Raw genomic sequence first — 19,998 nt, forward strand, 5'->3', positions numbered from 1 at the left:
CGGCAGGGAGGGGAGGGGGGCCGGGGCAGGGGTGAAGCAGCGTCGCGGGGCCCAGGCCGGAGCCCGCACGTGCCCCGCGACACGCGCCGCCCCCACCAGCTAGAGGGGTGCGCGGGGGAGCCCCCGCCGGGCTCCGCCTCTGTGCCCGCTCGCGGGGCGGCTCGTGCGGCTGGACCTCCCCGGGCCTGTGCCTCCTCGAGCGGCTCCTCCCCGCCTGCACCCCGGCCTGAGGGCGCGTGTGCGGGGAGCTCGGGGGCTGCAGGAGGCCCCCACCTTCCCCCACCCGCAGCGCAGCTGGGACACGGCGGGGTGCTGCCCTTGTGGGGGGCCGGCGGCAGCACCGCGGCGAGCAGAGGGGCGCCTGCTCGGCGGGAATCTCCCCTTCTTCCCGCCAGGGGGGAGCCCAACCTCTTCCTTGGGTCTGCGTGGCGGCCTGCACCCTCCCTGCCTCCTGTTCAGGCCTCCCAGGTGCCCTGCACACCTGCCGAGGAGCCGAACTCTGAGCTTTCACTCCCCGAGGAGTGAGGGGCCCGGGAGGGATGGCCAGTGGTGCTCCCCACACCCCAGAAATAAGGCTGGGGGGCTCCCTTCCCCCATCCCTGGCCTCTCTCTTTAGCGTCACCTCCCCAGGGGTGCCCTGCCCGGCTGAGCCCTGGGGTCCTCCAGGGTGGAGGCGAGAAGTAACGAGTCCCTGGGTCAGGCCTGACCCAGAGCGCCAGGTGCCCAGAGCTGGGGGGGAGCCGGGTGTCTCCGGGGAAGGGGGGAGCTGGCTGGCGCCCTCATTTGCTGGCTGACACTGGCCTGAGAAGACCAGTTGTGGATACTTCTCCGCAGTTCCCAAAGTCAGTGATGCCAAGTGAGCAGCTTGAAGTTGGCCACGGTGGGCGTAGTTACATCATGGACACTGACAGAGGGAAAAGCCTACAACGTGCTGGAGACAGCACTGATGGCAGAGGAGAGGGGCCTGGGCCTAGAACACCAGCCCGGAACAGGACCGGGTACTAGAACCAGGGCGCACCTGGGCCACCGTCCGCCTGTGCTGACAGCAAAACTGAGTTTCAAAGAGGGGCGGGGACTGCTCAGGGCTGGGTGCTGATCTCGAGCCTCTTGCCTTCAGGGCCTGGGCTCAGCCATCTTGGAAGCCAGAAGTGGAGCTCAGGTGCAGTGTGCTCCGGGCGCGGGTGGGCGTGAGGCTGCTCAGCTGTTATAGCTCCACATGGCAGCCCGGCTCCCTGTCCTCTGCTCCGCGCATAGGCTAGTCCTGCGTCCCCCCAGATCCTGGGCTTGGGCCCTAAGACATGTCCTCCAAAGACCACAGCTTCCCGCATGGATGGGGACGGCCCGGGCGACGTGTGCGCCTCAAGGGGAAGTGCCGCAGGAGGCACAGGGGACGGCGGGTCTCACGCAAGCCGTAGGGATGGGGCTCTGGGGACGTGGTCAAGGAAGATTTGTCAGAGGAGCGGTGGCGGCTGGAGACCACGGGAGGACACGCCCGCCCGGGCAGAGTGAGCGCAGCGTGTTCTGCAGTCGGGGGTAGCGGGCTGGGGTGTGGGGGTGACAGGAGTGGGGGAGGAGACAGGAAACAGTGACTGGAAAACAGTTTGTGTAGAGAGAGGTGGGGAGCGCCGGGTGACTGGCTTGGAGGGGCAGGCCAGGGGCAGCCAGCAGGCCAGGGGCAGGCCAGGGGCAGGCCAGGGCAGGCTAGGGGCAGGCCAGGGCAGGCTAGGGGCAGGCCAGGGGCAGGCCAGGGGCAGGCCAGGGCAGGCCAGGGCAGGCTAGGGGCAGGCCAGGGCAGGCTAGGGGCAGGCCAGGGGCAGGCCAGGGGCAGGCCAGGGCAGGCCAGGGGCAGGCTAGGGGCAGGCTAGGGGCAGGCCAGGCAGGCTAGGGGCAGGCCAGGGCAGGCTAGGGCAGGCTAGGGGCAGGCCAGGGCAGGCTAGGGCAGGCCAGGGCAGGCCAGGGGCAGGCTAGGGGCAGGCGGACTCTTGCAGCTGCTGCACTTGTCCAGAGACGGAAGGTCAGGGGTGTGGATCAGCCCCCCAGCTTGGACTGCAGTGACCACATGCCCATCCCCAGCCCCGGCTGTGCCAGGACAGAGCCGGTGCCGCGGACTCTTGGAGAAAAGCCTCTCCCCCCCCCCCCCCCGCGGTGGTGTCCGCGCCCCGACGCCCGGTGACCTCCCTCGGCCCGGCGCCCGGCCCGGCACACGCCGGCGGGCGGAGCTGGTGTCCCGCTCCCGAGCCCGCGGGCAGAGGGGATGGCGGGGCCCCCGCCGCCCCCGGGGTCCCCGGCGCACCTGCACGGAGGAGCGCGAGGCCCGCGCCTTGTTGAGCGTGCGCCGGCGCTCCCAGCGGTGGATGGAGTCCTGCACCTCCACGCTCAGCTGCCGCGTCACCGTGATCTTGTCGTAGTTCTTGATGTGCTCCAGGGCGCCGTAGGTGGTGGTCAGGTAGTAGGAGCCTGCGGGAGACCGGCGCCTGCGTGGGGCGGAGCTCGGAGCCCCGCCCCGCCCCCGCCCCACCCCGCCGCGGCCGAGCCCCGCCCCTCGACCAGGCCCCGCCCACCACCGCGCCGAGCCCCGCCCCTCGCCCAAGCCTCACCCACCGCCGCGGCCGAGCCCCGCCCCTCGCCCAAGCCCCACCCCGCCGCGGCCGAGCCCCGCCCCTTGCCCAGGCCGGCCTCCCCCACCACCCCCGCCGCGGCCGGGCCCCGCCCCTCGCCCAAGCCCCACCCACCGCCGCGCCTAGCCCCGCCCCTCACCCGAGCCCCGCCCCCGCCCCCTGGCCTCTCGGCTTCCCATGGCAACCGCGTGGCGCCCCGCAAGGCCCGGCCCGGCCCCGCCCTGAGCCGGGGCGCGCTCACGTGTGGAAGGAACCAGAGTTTCAAACGAGTTTTCAAATGTCTCACAGAGGATCCGCAAGAACCCAGGGGATGTCGGGGGAGAAGGGCGGCCCGGAGGCATGGGCGGGCGGGGCCTGCTCACTGTGCGCGGGCACACACACACACACACACACACGCGCACACACACGCACGCGCACACACCCACACACCCACACACGCACACGCACACACACACACCGCGCACACACGCACACACGCACACCGCGCACACACACACACACACACACGCGCGCGCGCACACGTAAGCACACGCACGCACACACTCGCGCACACACATACACGCACACACACCCCCAAAGCAATTTTAAAGAAGTGGAGAATATTGTAATTGTGGTTACACGGTTACTTAAAGATTTAAAGTAAGTGAAAGAGTGACTGGCTCATTTCTCATTAAAAAAACCCTTTAATTAATTCACATGAAATTTTAATACCTGGTGTTTGCAGTTTTGAGATAAAAGACCAGCCAGACGCACACGGGGCACCTCCTCACCTCTGAGGGCTGTGAGGGAGGCACCTGGCTGAAGGCCTGGCCTTCCCAGCCCTTTGGGAGGCAAGAGGGTGACTTTTGACATGAGGTCAAAATGCTAGTGGCCCGCCCGAGTCCCAGCTTCTCTTCCTAAATAACTGAACTCTGCTTTCTGGGGAGAGGGGGGGCAGGGGACGGATTAACATTCACACGATGCCCTTCCACTCTGGGTACAGGCAGGAGACCCCGTCCTGATACGTGGAAGTCCCTGGATGGAAACTTCAGGAAAGCCCTTTGAAAGGGCCAGCCTCAGCCCATCTCTCCCCTTGGGTGTTGCCCAGCCCAACCCCTTCCTCCCGCCTGGAATAGAGAGAGGAGCCTGGAGAAACAGCGGCTCTCTTGTGATCAGAGGCGACAAGCACAAAGAGGGATGGAAAGAGCTGGGCCCACAATTTCCCACTGGCAGGGCTAAACCTGCCGTCGCTATCAGTGCTCACCTCAGAATTTCTTGGTGTGAGAGATCTACCAGCCCCCACTCTGATTAAACTGCTATTAATTACATCAGAAGTTATTCGCAGCCCAAAGCATTCCTAACCCCTGCATCGGATGAAGCTGCCTAACAGACCTACAGATCCCACTACAGGAAAAGCCCACAGCCCGCAGGGGGTGGGGAGCGAGACGAAGGGCTGGTCGCCACGGGCCACGCCCAGTCATGCAGAGAGCAGTGCAGGAAGGACTTTTTTTAAAAATAAATATGTCAAGGTTAACACGGAATTTGTCCTTCGTGAGAGAAGAGCCACTAAACTAGTCTCGCGTCCCCCCTTCTGGCTGAGCACAAGGCCCACATGTTCCAGGAAGGCTTCTGTGTTCTCTCACCCTTGCTGTCTGGGAGCAGCTGGTCTCTTTGGGGTACCTCCATGCTGCTTTCCGTCGGCTCCCCAATGAGCGACAGAGTGCAGCGTGCGGGTTGAAAATATTCCCTTTTGGCGTCAGAGAGCAGGTCAGGTCTTGCCCTCAGCAGCCAGCCTCGTGATGTCTGGTGCGTTACTGTCCTCTCTGCCTCAGTTTCCTCATCTGCAACGTCCCCCACCCCCATGTTGGCATGAAAAGTAAATGCGATGAATATCACTAAGTGTATTGCTCTGCACCTTGTGAGTGATTGTGGTGGTTAGGTGACCCAGGGGAGGTGCTCTGGAGGTTTCTCAGCCTCTCTGGTGAAGGGAACCCCCCCAGCAGCGAGTCCTCTCTGCTCCAGCCCCCTGTCTCCCTGGCCTTGGGGACACCCCTGCCAGCTTCTTCCATCCCCAGGATGGGCCCTGCAGTGCCTGACGTGACCGCTAGGTGGCAGGCGATCCCGCTCAGCGCGAGCTTGGGAGCAGGTTCTTCTCCTGGAGGACAGTGTTGTCCTTTGACGGGAAGGACGCACTGCCCTTATTGAGATATCAGCCCCGCAGAGCCAGCCCTCAGCTGAGGGGGGAGGAAGTGTGAACAGGAGGCCATGAGGGAGCTTCTCAGGGGCTTGTCCTAGGAAACGGGGTGCTCAGGCTTTGGACAGGAAGCCGGCCCTACTCAGCGCCCTGGATGGAGCCTCCCTACCTCCCACTTGATTCCATTCTCTCCCCCTCAAGCTGCAGGGCCTACAGGAGACAGGCCCGTGCTGCCTCTGCCACCCCCACCCCTGTGGTGCTTCTGTGTGCCTGCTCAGGGCTGGGGAGACCTGGGAGACTTGAGGGGGAGGCCCCAAAGTGTGGGGCCTCCATTCATTCTCACAAGACTGCCAGCCTTGCCGGGCTCGCCCTGTCCTGAAGGCACGGGGTCTGGCACAAATAGGGGCCCGCTGAGTAGCTGCTTGCTGCACGGATGAATGAGTGAGTGGACAGATGGAGGGGCGGGTAGGTACGTGGGTAGTGGATGGAGGGAGGGGTGGGTGGATGGGCAAATTTATGGATGTGTCGGTGGGTGGATGGGTGGGTAAGCGGATGGACAGGTAGGAGGTGGAGAGAAGAATGAATGTGTAGGTGGCTGGAGAGGTAGATGGGTAGGCGTGTGGGCAGGTGGGCGGGCGGATGGACGGGTGGATGACTGAGTGGATGGATAGATGGGGGTGGACGGATGGATAGGTGGGTGGGTGGGTAGGTGGGTGGCGGCAGTGGGTGCATAACTGGATAAATGGATGGGTGGAAGGTGGGTAGATGGAGGTACCGGGTAGCAGATAATCACAAGAAATCACCCTTGACTTCTACTGAATTCCCGCACCCCCTGGAAGGCAGGTTATTCCAACTGCAGGACAGATTTAACTAAAGAGAGAAAAACAGCACTGGAGGCCCCAGAGCACAAGGCAAAGTTATATATGGCAGCAAACGTCATGGCTTTACATGCTCCCTGGAGCTTCTAGAACTCACAGCCACGTCAAACTGTCACCCCAGAGACTGACACAATCTAAAAATGCAAACAGATGCAAAGAGGGCAGGCTTATCTCAAGAACCACAAAGCCCACAGGGGACACTGGGGCCCGAGAAGTCCTCTCCATCCTTTGAGGCCCTTGTCTCAGCCTAGAAGGCTCAACGCTCCCTCAGAGCCAATATCCGGGCTGGCTGGACCTTAGGGATTCTTGGTGGAGGGGGCTGAGGCTAACTGGGTGGGAGGAAGTGGCGGGAAGGAGGAAAGGGGAAGGGAAACCAAGGTAGGTGGAGCAGAACACTCATGCCGACGTCCTCCTGGGGTGTGCGGGACCCTTGGCCCACGGCCTTAACCTCCTCCCACTGAAAGAAGCCCTGGCCCGGGGCTGTAGGAGCCTGGCGCTGAGAACCCTCAGCATTGCTGCCTGCCACTGCGCTGCTAGCAACTGCTGTTCCCCCTGCTGAGGATGCCTTTCCCTCTTTATCAGACTGGCTCCAGTTCATCTTTCAGTGCTTCGCTCAGGCAGGTGTCCCCTCCTCCAGGAAGCCTGCCCTGCTGGCTCAGCCTGGATAATACGATCCTGTACCCTCTGGATTTTCCACCATCCCAGCACTTGTCAAGCAGTGGTGACCTGGTCTCCTTACTGGCCTGGCTCCCCTGTTAGCCTGCACGTTCCCCCAGGGCAGGACCCAGGCTCCTCCCTTTCCAGCTCTCCCTCCTGCTGCCTGCTTGACAAATTCACATCATGCAGACACACCCAGAAGCAGCCAAATAATAAGTTTCCTTGGGCTCAGTGGGATCTGGCATCTGGGAGGTGCCCATTGGGCTGCCCAGCTTGCCAGGTGGGTGACGGCAGGCATGGGCCTGGGCTGGTGACTCACCCTCCCCCAGCTGCAGGGCGGGGTCCATGAGCTCCATCATGTACTCCACGTTGAGGAGCATCTCCGAGAGGTTGCTGCGGGCCAGCACGTACATGAGCACGGGGAGGAAGTCGTCGGCCCCGTAGGGCTTTCCTGGGAGGAGGAAGGAGGCAGGAGGTGGTGAGTGCGGGAGGGAGAGGCGCTCCTTGGAGCTGGCCCCAGCCTGGGGAGGGGAGCTGTGGTTGGCAGGGCAGGAGGGTCACCCAGCGAGGGCAACCTTCCCGCTTTCTCAGGATTCCAGAGCAGGACGACCCCCCACCGGCCTTCCCTGGGAAGCTCGAGATGCAGTCGGGGTTCAGGCAGAAGGAACTGAGGGGTATCCCTGCTCAGTGGGCAGGTCCCGGCCCCTCCCTTCCCAGCTCGCCCCTCCACGGCTTGACAGTCAGTTTCACATCACACAGACACACCCAGAGGCCCCTGAGTAACGTGGGGCTTTTCTGGGAAGGTTCCCCCTAGCACCGTCTTTCCACGTCAGATCGGAGGCCTCCCTCCACCGAAAGCACTGGCTGGACACCCGTCCACCCTCCTCTTCTTGGGCTTCCTTGAAGGGACACGTGTCCCCAGGGAGCACCTCCCTGCTGCTCCGTGGGTGGGAGTCGCGCCCGGCTCAGCACACACACCTGCACGGTAACAGCGGAGCCAGGGGCCCGCCTCGCGGAAGAGGCAGGCGGAAGGCAGGTCTCTGAAAGGACCAACTGGCAACACAACATCTAAGTTGGGACCCGAAGGGGAAGAATTCCAACAGGGACAGGCCAGGCCCCCGGGCTCCCGGGGTGCATGCTGGTATGCAGGGTTCCTGGAGAGTGAAAGACTGGCCACGCAGCCTTGCACAGGGGGACTGGCCATGCGGGGTCCCCAGGGGCTCTCTTACCTCTTTTTTTTCTGTTTTTAAAGATTTATTTATACAAGAACCGGGGTACAGGCCAGATGAGCAGGAGGGTGAGAGGATTCACCAGAGACAGAGCAGGGAGCAGAACACTGCTGAGGGGAGCAGCGGGGAGACAGGAGAGGTCCGCCGCGCCATGTGGGACCCTCGCCGTCTGGCAGGGATCGAACCGGCGCTCCAGAGGCTGCGGGCAGCTTCACAGCGCTGCGCTCAACCGCCTGCGCCACCAGGGGAGGCCCCTACTTGATAAGTTTTATAAAGGCTTTTATAAAGGTGATGATGGGGAAATACACAAGATAAAACAATAAGATCTAAATAAAAAAGCGAACATACAATGAGCAGCAGCACTGTATGCTTTAAGAACAATGAAAACACACATAAGCAAGAACCCACACAACTGCTCTTCTCAGTGCCACAAACGGGGCTTCGCGTTTCCTAGTGGCCACGGTGAAGAAGAAAACACAGCTACAGCCTCATTGTCTAGGAGGAGAAAAAACACTCATGTCTTGGGGGAACCAAATAGTATTTCTAACCCTTAAGGTTACAATAAAAATTTTCACCTGTAGCTTCACTTGGGGGACACCACTGGCAGGCCCCTGCACACACACGGGGTACATTTCGCAGTGATTCTCATTGTCTTGCCTCCAGGGCTGCTGAGGGTAGGGCAGCAGGGTAGGGCAGCAAGTGTCAGAGTTAACGCCGTAGGTGCTCATCTGTTCCTCACAACCAGGGCATAAATACATGCTTTCTGGCCCACCTTGCTAAAGAAGAGACGGAAGTTCGGAGAGCTTGGGGGACTACCTTGTCCGCATTTGAGTCCAGAGAGACCTGCGGTGGCGAGCTGGGCCTCTGGCCTCGGGCCCGGGTTCCCAGTCACTAGCTCTGATCCTAAGAGGTTCCTTCTCTCCTCCCACCTTGGCAGGGAGTTTGGAGAATGAAATGAGGTTTGAGGATTAAATGAAATGATGTGTGTGGTTCATGCTGTGTTGGGGCCTGAGGCCAAAGGAAAACTGTCTTCCTAGCAATACCAAGATAGCCCCTCATTTTGAACCAAGTCGGAAAAGGGCATGAGCGCCCCACAGAGCACGATTGTATGTAAACCCCGGGGTCGGCCATGCGCTCGTGTGGGCCTCGGGCGCGCCGGCTGATGGAGATGACTGCTGCGTGATAACACAGGGTCCGAAAACAGAGGCCTGTCTTTGCTTCAAATGTTGATATTTTGTTCATCAGGGATTTTTTGTCTTAATTTTTATTTTTTAAAACATTGCATTAAAGTGTTACTGTATCCTACCACTTGACGCCACCATGCTACGCCCAGGTCCCTCCCTTGAGAAGTGGAAACCTGGTCACACAGACTTGTGCACAGCTGTTCACTGCAGTGGGAGGCAGAGTGGCCAAAGGCAGAAACAGCCAGAAGGTTCATCAGCTGGTGAATGGATTGGTAAAATCTGGCCTATCCAGACAAGGAACACTGTTTATTTAAAAATAAAAAAGACCATCTTGTACATAGTGAATAATTTTACTTCTAATGAAATGCCCACGAGGAGAGAAGCAGTGGTGCCCTGCACTGGGGGAGCCGGGAGCGGGAGTGATTACACAGCGGGTGCGGTGTTGCTTTTGCGGCAATGAAAAAACTCTGGGATACAGAAATAGATGACTCGATCAAGAAGACGTGGTCTATAGACACAAGGGAATATTATTCAGCCATCAAAAAAGACATGCCATTTGCAGCAACGTGGCTGGAGCTGGAAGGGATCATCCTCAGTGAAATAAGCCAGAAAGAAAAAGGAAAATACCGGATGGTCTCACTTACAGGAGGAATGTAGAGGATCCAAATAAGGGATCAGGGGGAAAAAAGTTATTATAATAAAGTGAAAATCAAAATCAACGAGTATCTGTAAGCCAGAGACATTCTGCAGGGGGGAGAAGGGAGCAGGATCAAAACAGGGGTGGGACCATGGTGGTGGTGCACGGGTGAGCGGGGTGGGGTGGGGGGTGGGCGTTTCACGGGGACTGTAGCCGAGAGGACAAAGCACACATTGTACCCAAATGAAGACTGATGCAAAAATATATAAAATAATAATTAAAAAATACTCTGGGCTAAAAGTAGTTTTGGCCACACAGTTTTGTGACTATACTAAGAGCGGCTGAATTGTTTTTAAAAACGTGCCGGCGCACATGATTCCGTGTCTGTTTTATATGTATAATATGCATAATTTTATTGTTTTTAAAAATACATATCATGGATTTCTAGATACTTATGCTGATTACTGAGTTTAGGGGCGTCCCCTTAAGTTTTGCATCTGAGGCACAAGGCTGACCCCACCCAAATCTGGCCTGGCAGGTGGCGCTTAGGGCGGGGCTGGCACCAAGCAGTGCAGTGCGGGGTGACAGGCAGCAGGGACGAGTGGGCGCTGGGGTGGAGCCGGGCACGCAGGAGACACAGGAAGAGAGTCAGAGCTGGTCCCTGCCCTCAGCACCCCGCTCAGCCCGGGTGCATGGCCGTGCCCGGGACTGTGATTCTGGGGTCACACCTCCAAGGAAGCCTGGTACCCTTTCGCCGCTCAGCCGTGTTCTCGGCCAGCAGGCGTGCCAGAGGCGGCCCTCCGTTCCCCCTCCCTCAGGACCCCGTCTCTATTCTCAGGGCTGACTTTCATGGGGGACTAAGCCATCCCAAGTAAAGACTGCATTTCCCAGCCTCCCTTGCAGCAGACGGCGCAGTCCTGGCCGTGGAGTGGGGGGCAGAGAGGGGACACGGGGAACTGATGTGCTCGGCTCCCAGGTAGAAGGCGAGGCGCAGGCAGATGGAGGGAACACTGAGGAAGGTGGAACAACAGAGAGGGCGGCCTGGGTCTCTGAGGGAGGAGGGGGCGGAGGGAGAGGGGTCAGGCCAGCCCGGCTGGTGTGTGAGAGTGAAATAAACTCCGTTTTCTTTCACCCGCCGGGGTGTGTGTTGGCAGCATCCGCGCCGTCTCCGGACAGCCACAGGACGTGAGCCGCCGGGCCCAGGAGAAGTGCCCCCAGCGAGCAAGCTGTGCTCCGGGCGTGAGGCATTCCCCGTGAGAGGCCGGCCAGGGCCGACCTGCTCGTTCACTCATTCGTTACCAGGAACCTAACTACCCACCCTACGCCCAGGCAATAAGATCTGACTTTTCTGGATTCTGATAGGGGGCAGGAAAGCCAAGCGGGGGAAAGGGTGTGAAGGAACTTTGAGAGGAGGTGGGAACTCAGTGTTGGATCCAGCAGGCCCCCTGGAAGAGGAATTCTCTCCTGCTGCCCGCGGCGTCCAGACAGGCCGGCACCCTCTGGGGCGCCGGCTCATCCCCGAGGAGCAGGCTTGGGCGCCACCGCAGCGGACTCACGGTGGACACGCCCATGGGCGCACACCAGGCCAGCGGTCCCTCCCACCTCCTCTGTGGCCCTCCAGGGTGCAGGCAGCATGAGGGGCCTCCGGGAGTTTGTCTGAGGACCGCCCCCCTTCTGCACACAGGCACCTGCATTCGGTTTCCTGGAACAGGGTTCCTTGCACCTGCCTACTAGGCCTACATCTACAAAGCGGGGGCTGCACCCCAGCCCCGACAACCCGCAGGGCTTTCAAGAGAACACAATGAGAAAAGGACACGAGAGTGATTCAGAACCAGAAAAGTGCTGTGGAAAAGTGAGCTGTTCTGACATCTACGTTCTGCTTTCTCCAGGGGCCTCGGCCTCTCCACCTGCGCCTGACAGCTGAAGGGCACGGGCTGGAGTAAAGCCCCCGCGTGTCCGCCCCAGCCGTGTGACCTGGGGCCAGGGCTGCACCTCTCTGAGCCTGCCTTCCCAGCCATGTGCGGACAGACACAGGCCACCCCTGGGAAATGGTTCATGTGGAGGCGCCCACCCCACCCAGCACCCACAGAAACCCCCTTCCTGTGTTCTGAGGCTCTCTGAGTATTTGTGTCAAGGTTACCGTTCCCCTCCTGGCACGGAATTACTCCATTCTGGAGAAAGCCTTCCCACAAACTTCATGTGCTCCAGATACCACCAAAGCCTCCCTGGGGAAGCGTGATTTTGTGTTCCGAGATGTTTTCCGTGTCGATGATTTAATTTCCGAATCCTGGCGCCCCGGAGGCTCTCTCCGTGTTTGATCACGGCTTAGGGAGCGAGGCGAGTCCAGCAGCACAGGCCTGAAGCCCAACTGTCAGGGGGCGCTCCTGACATCTGGCCAGGGAGGCTGCTAAGCACCCCAAAATTCACAGGACAACCCCCACAATACAGAATTACTTGGCTCCAAATTGTCTCTAGTGCCAAAGGTGACCCTGACTGTCAGTGACGCTCAGCCAGGACGTCTGGCTTGGCCTTAGCCACCTGGCCTCGGCTTTGTGCCCCAAGGGCGGGGGAAGTCCTCTGGCCTCTTTTTTGTTCTCCTCAAATTCTTCTTGAGAATCTGAGTTGAACCCTAAGGAAGGTCTCTGGGGTCCAGCTCCTGGTTCTCATCACACTGTGTTCACTGCAGGGGGCACCCACAATCCTAAGTCTGTGCCTCCAAATACCCATGAGCTCCTCCCTCTATACCCCAGTACAGAGAGCATGCTAGGACCAAGGTACGCAGCTGATGTGCTAGATCAGTGGATGGAGGATGGATGGAGGATAGATGGATGGATGATGGATGGAGGATGGATGGATGGATGGGGGATGGAGGATGGATGGACGCTGAGCTCTCAGCCAAACCCCAAGTATGTGTCATGGCACCAACTCAGATGGGACTCTCTGAGGCCCCTGGAGTCCTTCCCCATCAGGGGCCAAGCCAAGTGTGTGTGATCCTAGAAATCTGTCCTTTTTGGGGCCTCCCATTTCTGTCAAGGAGCCCACTTACCCCCATTCCTGAGATACAAGGCCTCGGACATCCCTCTTTCTCTGGGGCTCTCTGTCCCCCACGGCCCGTCAGGCCAAGGTCCCAGGTGAGTGTTCCTTCCCGCTGCTTCCTGCCCTCACCCACTGCTTTTCCAGCCCTGCTCTCTGAAGCCAGCCCGCCCAGCAGGGTCTCTCCTTTGATCACTTGGTCCTGGAACTTGTCCCCCAAGAGCCAGCTCTGCTCAGGATCTAGTCTCAAGAGCCATCAATGGCTCCCCACTACCTGGAAAACACAGTACAGTTCTCTTACCCTGAGGTTCAAGGTCTTTCACCATGATTGACCCGACCCTTTTCCAGTCACAACATGGAGTCCTGGCCTCAGAACGGGCCTGTACTCCCGCCCGAGGTTTCTGTCCACCCAGCTCTGTGAGCCCTTGCTTGCCTGCCATGAGCCTGTGGAACCATTTATGTGATCCCATTTTATAAACATTTTATTGCTGAACTCCTCAAGCATGCAGGTTAGCTTCACTGTGCCTGCTTCCTAGATGAGGCGTCTCAGGGGCTCGCCTGAGGGCCCGTGGCCAGGGCGTAGTGCTCCCTCTCCTATCCTCCCGTGCTCCTGCCATGTCAACCTCCTCCACGAAGTCTTCCAGGATGCCCTGACAAGGGGCATCCCTGCACTCTGCTTTCCACCTTTCAGCTCAGAACGAGAGTCTGCTCCGTCACCCGCGGGCCTCCCGGACTCACCAGCGCCGTTTCACTCTCTCACATGCAGTTCCCTTTACCTGGGTCCCGCCCCTCCCTGGCCCTCGTCCTAACTTCTCCTTGTCTTCTTCCACATCCTCAAGCCCAGGAAGAGGGTACCTGCTCCCTTGACCTTCCCCAGCACCTGCCTTTATCCTCAGACTGTGAACTCCCCGAGGACAGGGCCGGAGGCTGTGTGAACGTGGGCCAGTGACCTAACGTCTCTGAGGCTCTGCTCTCTAACTACCTTGGAACGCTGATGCCCCTGGTGGACAGAACAAGACCCCGGGTGTGTTCCCAGGGGACACTGCTCTGTCTTGCCTGGGGTGGGGTCAGTGTCAAGGACACGAGGACCTGCGCGATCTTTAGACAGTGGTGTGTTGGGAAATACTGAACGGCCGGCTCTCTGAAGGAGAAAATAATCTTTGATTTATAGTGTTTGCCAGTTTCCATGGTATCCATATTTCCACAATGGCCCGTTTCAAGCCACCCTTGTGAACAGAGCGGGGAGGAGACACACAGGCTCTCACGAGATGGTACAGGCTGACGGGGCATGTCAGCGGACCTGGACACGTCAAGTCCAAACTCATTGTGAGACATCTGAGGCCCAGAATGGGAGACCCTGGCTCGAGGACCCACTCACTGTTGGTCAGTGGTGGAGCTGGGACCTGAACCAGGTGGGTCTTTCTCTCCTGACGTGCACTGGACATGCCCACACGGGCCCTCTGGCCTGCAGCTACTTGTGGACACACACACGCTTCAAGCCCTGCACCAGCTAGAGCCAAGCTCCAGGGACAGCCAGGGAGGCTTCTTTCTTCTGCCCGAGAAGCCTGCAGCCCAAGGCTCAGGCACTGCCTGCACATAGTGGGGCCTTAAGCAGTTCCCTTGGGGTGCTGGGGCACAGCTGCCAAATAACTCTCCTGTGCTCAGATGCCTGTGTGTCCTGGACGAGAGGTCAAGTCCACACGCTGTGTCTGAAGCCCCTCGCCACTGCCTGCCTTTCCTGGGGATGTCTGCTTTGTTTTCTGCCAGTCACACCTGCTTTCCGTCTGTAGCTATGGGGTGGGGTGGGGAGCTGGCCGGGGCCTTATGCATGTTTCATGGGCTGGGAGGTTTTGGAGAGGAAAGACTCTCTTGGGGGTGAAAATAACAGAGAGCGAGGCACACTGGCTCAGGAAGCCCCTGCGCTGCCTCTTAACTAGCTGTGTGATCTGGGGCCACTCACTGAACCTCTCCGAGCCTCCGTTTTCTCATCTGAAAGCTGGGGCTAATAATAAAGCTTCCTCAGCCTGTTATGCAGGACCTTAGTGACCACTGATTGAGCTGCTGGTTAAAAAGGTTTTGTCTTCTAGAAAGCATTATGTAAAACTGGCGTTGGCAAATTTTTTCCATAGAGACTGTCAAATATTTTTAGTTCCGTAGGCCTCACGGTCTCTATCCCAACCAATGAGCGCAGCTGCTGTAACAAAAGCGGTGGAGACACTGCACACCTGGCCGTTTAAATAAAAACTAACGACAGCCAGGTGCTGGCCAGAGTCGGCCCGTGGGAGGTGGTTTGCAGACTCGTGATCTGGGGGATGGTCCAGCATCTCATAACCGCCCTCCAAACCTGCGGCCGGGCTCTCTCAGGAGGGAGCAGTCAAAGCAACAGTCCTGGTGCAGCACAAGACTGAGGCCTGGAGTCTCGGCCAGACCCTCACTTAGAGCCACTTCCTCCAGGAGGGCTTAACTGAAGAACCCCCTTTACTCCTTCACTGCCCACCGGCTAGGCCCCAAGGCCTCAAGGTGGGTTGCCCTGGCCTGGTCATTGAGAACGGAAACACAAATATGTCAGCTCAGAGAGGCCGCCCCTGGCCTCCCCACCCAGGACAGCGAACCCCTTTGAAGTGCCCTTCACCCTACTTATTCATCAGATGCTGAAATATATTTTGTATCTCTTTTTCCTTATTCATCACCCGTTATCCACTTTCTGCGGGCAGGGATGTGGTCCTGCTACTGTTTATACCCAACGCCTCCAAGGTGCCTGGCCTATAGGGGGTGTTTAAAAAGATGTATTTGCTAAATGAATGGATAAATATCATTTATCATGCTGTGCACTTGGTCCTTGTTTGATGCTTGAGTTGTGGCGATGGGTTTTCCTGGTAGCACCTGCGCGGTCTATCCACGTCGGCTGGACAGCCGATTGTCTACATTTATTTCATAAAGACATAGATGGCAGGAAGTTGTGAGCTTCTAGAACACGGGCTTTTAAATGCCCTTTTGTCATGGAAGCTTTTGGTGAAGGGGTGTTTGATACAGAATGTGGCTTTTCTGGTGGATTCACAGTGGGGGCTGGCAAGGCTGGCTGCTGACTCCCTCCCCCTTACCAGGGAACCCCAGGCTGTGTCTGTGGTCCTGAGGTCTAGTGAGGACCTAGCCTGGTCTAGTCAGGACCCTCAGCTGCACACAGGACAGAGCGGGAGCCCGGGATGGAGACATGACGTGTCAGAGGTTCCCTACAGTCTGCGGCTGGCATGGTGTGAGGGGCCAGGCCCCTCTTTCCACTGAACTCCCCTATTTGGTTGTTGGTGCTTTTTGCAGAGTTCTGCTTGTATCTCAGTTCTGCTTTGAGTCACCCACGTCCCCGAGGAAATCACTCCAGCTCCCTGGGTTCCTCTTCGGAGAGAAACCGGCCAGCCAACCACACGGGCCGAGGGTCTGGGGACCTGAAACCAAAAGTCCCAGTCCAGCTCGAAAAGGCACGAGGTCAACTACGACTCAGGCCTGAGTTCTCAGAGGTCATCGATGACCCACGACACCCCTCACGGGCAGGGGACACACGGGCTCAGCACAGCACCAGCACCCAAGTGCCAGATATAGCAATCACCCCTCAGAGTGACCTGGAGGTGCTGCCTAACCCTGCCAGGCCCAGTTTCCTTCATTAACTTGGCTACCAATCATGTTACGACCTTGTGGGGGGTTATGGGGGTTCAATGCCAGGACAGATGGACATGGCTGGTGGGGGGTTGCTGGCAAGTGAGAAATATTGGACATGGTTACTATGGGAGACAGGGCGACATGTCTTGTAATCCTCAGAACAGGACATCTTGGAGGGCCAAGCCCCATCTCTGTGGTGGATGGCAGGAGCAAGAACGCCTCACTTTCAGACCTGGCCATATGTCTGTCTCTCTTCTCTCTCCCCTGGATGTCAATGCCCAGGGTCACCTAGAAGCCGAGATCCCAGAATGACTATATGGAGCAGAGCCCCCCTCCACACTCTCAATTTGGTTGGGTTTAATATGAGTGAGAAATAAACTTAGCTCAGATCAGAGACAGCACGGCTGATCTCTCTAGCAACTCTGCGCCTCTATTTCATAAACACCAGAAAGCAGTCCACCCAGTCACCTTTTCAACAAGGAACATTAACTGCTTTTGTCATTAGAAGTCAGTTTAGATTTTTAAAAGCCATAGGCTGATGGCCCCTCTGTTCTCTTTACTCGACAGTCACATGTCTGTTTGGCTTCTCCTGGGGTCTCTCCACAGTTCCCTCCTCCGGCCCAACCCCGCTCCTGGGCCCCGGCCTGGACCCGTTGCCGATGCTGAACAGGTTGAGGGGTCTCTGCCAGGAGGTGGAGGGCGAGGCCTTGGGGACTGACTCTGGGACTCTGAGTCTAGCCCTCTGGCCCCCCACATCATGGAATTTAAGAGTCAGTTGGGATCTAGCTGAAAATGCACAACCTCAATCTAATTGTGAGGAAACATCTGATACACACAAAAAGAGGAACGAGGAACTTTCATTAAAAGTCAAAGCGGTGGGGGAAGTGAGGAGGGAAATCTGAATTTCTTAAAAAGATCAATGTCATAAAAGACAAAGGCCTTGGAACTGCTCAGATTAAAGGAGGGAAAAGACACTGGGCAGGCCAGGGGTGGGCGGGGGGGGGGGGGTTGCTGGGGAGGAGCCTGAGCGTAAGTTCCATCCGTGAACTGTGAAGCGGAAAACTGAACCGTGGCTAATAGCTCAGTCTTAGAAAAAGAGTTTGGGGGTAAAGGGCGAAGATGTCTATCACTTGCCCTCATGCGATTCAGAAAAAAGAGAAAAGGTGTTTGCAGAGAGAGCATGAGGGGTGCCAGTAATTAAGCCAAGGGGAGACGCTCCTAACAAGCCGCGATTGTACTCCGGACGCTCCTCTCTGCTGTGCTGCTTCTATTCTGGAAGTTTTTGAAATCTGAAATTGTTTCCAAAACGAAAGGCTTTGAAAAGCCTTCCCCAATTTAGCAGCAGACTGCTTATTTCACACAAGAACTCCTTGTGTGATGCCAGGACAGGCAAGGTTGTCTGGGGTGAAGCTGCGTAGGGCCCGGACTGCCCTTTGGTGGCCCGTGGGGTGCTTTGTGGCACCCAGCTTGGAAAGCGCTGATTGAGTTCAGCTTGCACGTTTCTGGGAACACGGTGGGAGGCAGCTGTTTCTGCATCCAAGCGTCTACTGAACATTTACACGCAGACGCAGTTGCATCTGACCCCCGCAATCACCCCGAGAGAGGAGGTGCTACCTTTCTTTTATAAGCGAGTTCCCCAAGGTTCTGAAAGGAACTACCTCCTTGGGCGCCTACATGTCCAGGAGTTTCCTGTATGCCCCCCGGTCCGGTCCCTGCTCGGCCACCCTCGGAGCAGGACACCTGGTCCCCGACTTAGACACAGGCGGAGGCCCACGAGATGCATGTCCCAGGCAACAGCACCAAAGCTGGGCTTCAAAGCTGGGTCCAAGAAGAAACCCCAAATCCTTGAACCTGCTTCCTCTCAGTGAAGAAGCCGAGGCTCTAGAAGGAGCAGCCCGGCCAGTTGAGGGTGAGGAGAAGCTGGGAACCGCTGCTCCCCCATCAGTGGGAGGGAAACATCACCTCCTGTCCCGTCCCGGTGAGGAGCCCATTTGTTCCTGGCGGGGAGTCTCCCTCAGAGCCCTAACTCCTGCCTGCACTTCTGGGCTGGGCCTCTCCCTGCCTGGATTGGCTTCTGAATCAGACAGAGGACCCAGACTCCCTGCCACCCCGGGTGGGGAACAATGAGCCCCCCTGTTCTGCTCTGTCCTTTCACTTCAGTGCCTGGCATGACCTCTTAAGCAACTGCTTTTCTTTTCTGGCCTTCTCCCCCCAAATGAGCCATTCTCTCCCCCATTCCCTGCCCTCTGGTAAGTTTTTAACAAACAATTCATTGTCAGCAAAAAATCGCAGTGTTTGAAAGTCACTGGTTGCTGTCCAGAGAGTGGGTGTTTGAATGCATTCCAGGAAGCCCCAGGCTTCTGAGAACCAGCACTTGCTGATTATAGAACTGCCCTTTCAACCCCCATGCAGCCTTCCTGATAATGTCCCGGGTCGGACTGCCTTGACCCTGACTTGGTGTGACTCAGGGAGAAACGATTCCGCCAGTAGAAGTCCAGGTGTGGAAGGTCACTGTCCTTAGGAAGTGCAGGTGGCCGCCCTGGGTGCGAGCTGAGACTTATCTCAATGACGCTACCTCTCCAAGCCAGCAGGGTGGTGTCCGCTTAACACGGGAAACTGAGGCTCAGGGTGCCTAACCTGAACACAGGCACACAGTTGGGAAGGAAACCCCAGAAGGAGGGGTTTGCCAGAGCACCCCAATCTCAGCTGGATCTCTTGGGCACTGTGGGATAAAAAGGAGACCCCTTTCTCTTCTGAGTTCCTCCAGCACCCCAGGGGCAGCCTGTCTGTCCTCTCTTTGGGGCCGTCACATTTCTGGCTCTGTTCAATTTTACTGCTGCTCCCCCTTCTCACCCTGCAGGAAACGCCCTGGCCCACCCCTCTCCCCACTGCTGCAGATCTGGGACTGCCTCACTTGGAGACGGTCTGAGAAGGTTCTGGGCTTGTTTCTGGCCAGCGCTTTGCCAGTCCACAAGGGGGTCTTAACCCTATACTTCGTGTCGCTGATGCGAGGTGTGCAGACACTTTGTCAGGGTTCCCCACCGCTGAACTGACCACGTGAAGCTCTGAAATCTCAGGGTTCTGCAGATTGCTCACCAGCCCCCCACCTTCCACAGGGATTTGTTGGAGATTATTCAGTTGTGATGGTCCCATTTCTGGGGCTGTTCTCTGGACCCCAAACTGTACAGGACAATGGGTCTCAAAATGTAACATCCACAGCATGAAGGAAACCCTCTACTTCACTGTCCCCTCGCCCACCCTCTTCTCCAATCCCACTTCAACACCACGAGGAAGGGCCCGCGTGGTCTAACTCAGCGCGTAGCTGCTTCTGAGGAAGGATAGTCTCCCTAGCAAATGGCCCCTAGAGCACAAATCATTTTAATCCAAAAGAGAGACTCCAGCCTGGAGTCTGGAATGTGGCCTGTTTCAGACCTGAGAGGCAACTCTCCGAGGCCCAGGGGAATTTGCACCCCAGCCACACGCTAACTATGGCTCGCTGTTGGCTTGTGGGGAAAAACTCCACTTCGACATTGTGTCTGCGCATCTCGGAAGCAGATGGGGAGCCAGCACCATCGGCTGAACCCAACATTCCAATTCACATACGCTGTTTCCAATAGTCACAAGCGACTGAACCATTAGGGGTCTGAGTGCTCCCTCTCTGAAAAGCAGCTACCTCAAGTGAGGAAGGAAACTGGGGCTTAAGGGGTTAAGTAAGTCATTCGAGGTGACGCAGGTACTGAGTGACAGCCAAGGAAAATGAATCGAGGTCTGTGGGTCTCCAGAGATCACAATCCCTCCACTCTCTACACCAGGGCTGTCGTGTGCAGTTCCTCAGGTTGCTCACTGTACAAGGGTGTCTAGCTAAAGGGGAGGAGACCCAGCCAGGGTGTACACAGGGTGTGCACTATGGTGCAGCGATGCCATTTGGTGTCTGCCTG

At 57.9% G+C, this 19,998-nt stretch overlaps 1 protein-coding gene across 1 annotated transcript in view; it reads right to left on the bottom strand.

Annotated features, from left to right (window-relative positions):
• Window positions 1-19,998, bottom strand: part of RIN3 (Ras and Rab interactor 3) — a 116,854-nt gene that overhangs the window by 670 nt on the left and 96,186 nt on the right. Inside the window, exons 8-9 of the mRNA XM_054692877.1 lie at window positions 6,646-6,777; window positions 2,294-2,457 (exon numbers count right to left, since the gene is read on the bottom strand). Coding sequence (XP_054548852.1) covers window positions 2,294-2,457; window positions 6,646-6,777 — 296 coding nt within the window. The remainder of the gene's footprint in view (window positions 1-2,293; window positions 2,458-6,645; window positions 6,778-19,998) is intronic.

Source organism: Talpa occidentalis, unplaced genomic scaffold, assembly GCF_014898055.3.
Source record: "Talpa occidentalis isolate TD23 unplaced genomic scaffold, MPIMG_talOcc4v2.1 talOcc4.11, whole genome shotgun sequence".
NCBI classification, from domain to species: Eukaryota; Metazoa; Chordata; class Mammalia; order Eulipotyphla; family Talpidae; genus Talpa; species Talpa occidentalis.